The 4840-nt window shown below is 35.5% G+C and overlaps 1 protein-coding gene across 1 annotated transcript; it reads left to right on the top strand.

Annotated features, from left to right (window-relative positions):
- Positions 1 to 253: 253 nt before the first annotated feature.
- On the top strand, positions 254 to 4560 carry LOC126368315 (androgen-dependent TFPI-regulating protein-like). The gene is made up of 4 exons (XM_050012223.1): positions 254 to 463; positions 1142 to 1282; positions 2472 to 2692; positions 4350 to 4560. Exons 1-4 carry the CDS (start codon positions 254 to 256, stop codon positions 4558 to 4560), a joined length of 783 nt encoding a protein of 260 aa, XP_049868180.1.
- Positions 4561 to 4840: the final 280 nt, after the last annotated feature.

Here is a 4840-nt window from a genome sequence, read left to right as displayed (position 1 = left end):
CATTTGAAACGATGGAAAAAAAATTACCTTGATCCGCAACTCGAGTCGCTTTATATTGGAGAAAATAATATGCGTCACTGAAGTTACACAATTACGTTCAAAATATTCATACGATCTTTTTTGCCGTGACTTATTGTAGATTTGTCGCAAATGGCATTAACTACTTGGCCGGACAAATGGAGAGCGCTGAAGGCTCTCACCCGATAAACTAATATTCATACGATTCTCTCTTAGATCCAGTAAAAAAATAAAGATGATGAATTCATATTGGGAGAACAAAGTTCCTGCAAAATTTGAACACAGTTTAATAAAACTTAGACTTTGGTTCTACATTATAGCGTTAGTTCATTTGGCTTTAATATCATGGTATTTGCTTGTGATTGTGGACTTTTCAACTAGTGATGACCAAAATATAAGAAAATATAACCAGGTTAGATGGCGACTGCTCACGACATGGTTTAATGTAAGTTAAAAAATATTATACTTATAAAACTGGGAAATATTTGCGTCTTTCATTCAGATAATAGGTACCCTATTTTTTTCGGATAAATTATTTATTTATTTCTTACTACCACACACAAAACAGTATTACAGTAAAATACTAAAGCGCTATACAGGTGTCAAAAACAAACCTAAACGCCGCAAGAGGCTACCCAAGTTGCAAATGCTTGGCATAGATGAATTGAGAAAATAACAATTGAGTACCCTATATATTGAAATAATTTTGAGGCACACAATGGCCCTGATTCCTGCAGTCACCTTCTATGTTTATTTTAAGTTATACCCGTCATTTTCTTATCCGCCGAAAAGGAAACGGTTGATTGACAACTGTTAATTTTAAAACGAATGAGTTAATGAATGAATAACCCAAGCGAATCAAATAGGTATCTTGCTGGTATAACTTAATTCTGTCGGATTATTGGCCGATGTAAAGTTTTAGAGGGTTGTTTTAGGATTCTGCCTAAAATTGACGCGTGTCCCATAAATTTTATGCCTGTCGATTACTCGTCTTTTTCAGCAGATAAGAAAGTGACAGGTATAACTTAAAATAAAATTAGATGGTGTGTAGAGTAATTAGTACTTTTTAAGAATAATATTTTAGTAAAGCGTGTAAATAATAAAATATAACATTATTTTTCAGTTATTATTTTACATACATCTTCCTGTCAGCGTGTATTGCGAGTGGAAAGCGTTGAGAGGTGAAGCCAGTAGGAAACATGTGCAAATACTGAATGACATAAGGTCAACGAGCTTCTCCAGTATTCTTCTGCCAACTGCAACGGTATGAATATTTTGGCGAATCTCAATCTGCCTGTCGCGTCGGCGCGGTGAGAAGATTTTGCAGCAGTTCACCGCGCGACGAGGCAGGAAGCTCACTTGTCTGCGCGGGTTACTCGCCGTGCGGGTTGATTTTCTCATGGTATAAGAAGACCAGGTATGCTCAATCCTATGTCAAGCCGCCATTGCTAGCCCTAGATGACGTAAGTGTTACCATTAAACTGGTATCTCCAACATTCCAAGAACGTATTTTTTTTTATTGAAAATAATGTGAATTACTGACTAATGTATTTAATTAGTATTATTTGTCACATATACAAAAATCTTTAAAACCTTGCAAAGTAAATTAAAAACATTGGAAGTGGGTAATTACTTTTTTACGGCAACGTAGGGTAGGATGACGTCAGCTCGGCTAACCTTGAAATGCTAGCTGTCAGTTTTGAGCATACCTCATTTTCTTATACTATGGATTTTCTTGTGTTACGAATCAACGGATTTCATAGAAGTCAGCGACTTTAAAATCACTTCATCGCCAACGGCGTCGGTTCGCGGTGTCCTGTGAGAATCACTTTTCTCTCTCGACGATCGACGATACAACTTCTAGACTCCTAACAGACGGACGGGTTCTATCAAAACATCTGACTACATCTGTTTATGGACTACGACGTGTTTATGATTTTGAATGAGCCAATTAAAACGCAGCCGCCGTCCCTTACCTCAGCTAGTAGACAAAATGAATTCTATGCGTAAACTCAGGCATTACGCGTCTATTTGGTTGTATCGTCGATGTATTTAGCAAGCAGGCAATTAGATCAAACAAACAAATAAATTACCACGTATGACAATAGTTCAAAAGTTTAATGCGGTCTACTCTGAACGGTGCGTGTAAGAATCGATTTTTGAATGTGGAGGAAGCAAGAGAAGTGTGTCAGGATCGAAGCAAATGAAATTCCATAGTCTTTGTTTACCCCGGTGGGAAAAAGACGTGAGTTTATGTATGTATGTATGACAATAGTAAGATGACAAAATTATCTGTTAATAATTTTTAGGACATTAAAGATCCCAAAGTTAGGTCCCTAAGTGTTTAATCCAAGTACAAAAAAACATACTAGGCGTTTGAGAATCAGCCAAACAAAATAAGCACAATAATTTTAGGCGTTTCAATGATCACCCATTGAATTGTTTAATTACAGTTTGCAGATTTGTTGTTCTGGAGGTTGTGGTACAAAAATCCAGTGTTGTTAGCACCAATGGCCATCCTTGATGCTGTACCATTCTGGTCACAGCACTGTACACACACCGTGTCCTTAATTGTGGTCATTATGGACATTCTCCTCGTCCCACGTCAAACACCAAGGAGTCTAAAAAATGGATCGATGCTACTAGCAGCCTTCGTTGGAACCTACACGTTAATGTAAGTCAACCACTGACATCCTATAAACAAATAGAGTCACATTCACTATGGAGATTTTCTAAATAAATATCCGAACCGTGTTGTAAAAAGTATACATTAAGTTATGAGATTATTGACAATTACTTCCGCACAATATCCCAGGAAGGAGAAATGACTGAAAACCAGCGCTGGATGGCGCCATAGCATGGCTCCATCACAGCACAAGCTGAGCCATTTCCTTTTGCCCGTATTCGTAATATTCATAATTACCTAGTTCTTACAGCGAATGTAAATTGTTACTGGCAATCAATTTATTTTATTCTTATTTATTCTTATTAGATAGTATAAATTCCCTCAAATTAAGATGTTGTGGCAATTCAAACAATATCGGTTGTACAGTGTAGTTACACGCCGTAGCTTGTGACCAGATGCGTCGTGGACACGTCTTTACAGTGGTTGGATGTCTATTTGTGTTCTATTTTATAATAAACGTTTCTTTCTTTCTTTCTATTTGTTATACGAGGTCTAATTCATCTTGAAGTTCTCAAAGATAAAATGAATAGGCATTAGTTAGGTGAGTATGTTCTACCTTCGTCACATCGTAGCTTACCATCTTGGACTTTAGCCAAGTTGCAGACGATTATGAAAAACGTCATTAACAACAGTCTGACAGCCATAAAAATGGATGGGTTTGACAGTTACATACATAAGGTGACAGTCGCTTTTTCACTAAATACTAGTCGAAGGGGATAAAATCCCTTTAATCGATATTTATGAGAATAAAATATAGTGGCATTATGTTCATTCATATTACTTTCAGTCCAGTAGCAAAAAATAAGGAATAATACTACGTATAAAATGTTAACTCTCCGCTCCCCACTAGCGGCTGAGCTAGGTTTACCTCACCCCCTCTCGGTCTTACTTCAATCTGCAATCGCATGGGCATTAGACGTCACACACACAGATATGCGTGTACGATAACGTCAATGTGTAGTGTCTGTGTAAAACGAGGATTTTTGTATTAAGTGTCCGTGATGCGCCAGTAGTCACTTGATACCTATCTATGTTACTATAGTCTGATGCATCACAGTGAAGGAAAGTATCGTGAGATAACCTAATTCTATGATAGATCATTAGCAACACGATAACTTTGTCATTTATCGTCGTGATGACTGACGTTATAGATAAAAATACTAATTATATTAGAAAGGATTTGCTAAGATAAGATAATAATTTTTATTAAATGTTACATAAGAAGGAAATAATCGAGTCTGTTTCCGACTGTCCGGTTCATACATAATTATTGATTGAGTTTCACAAGTAATGGAATCCAAAACTGTGTTATCTGAAATAAATAGGTATTACGAGTTGTGTGTAGTAATAATATGATAAACATTTTATCTTTATTAATTATAAATATTTTGGCGCTAAAAATAAATATAGACTTTGAAATCGCTTTTTCATTAAACTATTTTTTCTAACTAATACTGTTTTGGATTTGTTATAATAATTTGACAGACGCAGAGACATCCACACTAATAGACTGTCTGTTACCATTGTAAAACATGGGATAGTTTTAATCCCAGAAATCACTCACACACAAGCAGATGAAAGTAATGGTGGGCAAAAAAATACATTTAATAAAAACACCATCTTAACCGTTTTTTTTTCTTTTCAGGTTTTTGTACAGTATAGCAATCGAAGACGAATATATTTATTCATTCACCAAAACATTTTCATATTACCAACTGGCGACGTTTGTGCTATATATGTTTGCTGAACATTTATTTTACTTCACTAGCCAGTGGATAATTGTAGACATGCTTTGGGGAAATGAGAAGAATAGAGGAATTTACAAACGTTATTTGGAAAAAGTGAAGTTATCATAGAAGTTTTAAAAAACCGCTACCACGCACAGTTTATTTTTAATTTTATGATTAGATATTTTTATTTTTATGATTTGGTAATGATTAGGGTGAATATCAAAATGTGCCAAGTTTCGTGGCGAACTTTCATATAATTTTTTCGTGAAAAATTGGATCCTTTTGGACCCAGGATCCTTTTGGATCTTTTTCATGTCGGAACCCAATTTTTCACGAAAAAAGAATATGAAATTTCGCCACCAAACTTGAAATTTTGATATTCACCCATTAAGGTAAAGACTATTAC

The sequence above is a fragment of the Pectinophora gossypiella genome, chromosome 7 (assembly GCF_024362695.1).
Source record: "Pectinophora gossypiella chromosome 7, ilPecGoss1.1, whole genome shotgun sequence".
Classification (NCBI taxonomy): domain Eukaryota; kingdom Metazoa; phylum Arthropoda; class Insecta; order Lepidoptera; family Gelechiidae; genus Pectinophora; species Pectinophora gossypiella.
This window is presented reverse-complemented; position numbering and strand designations above follow the sequence as displayed.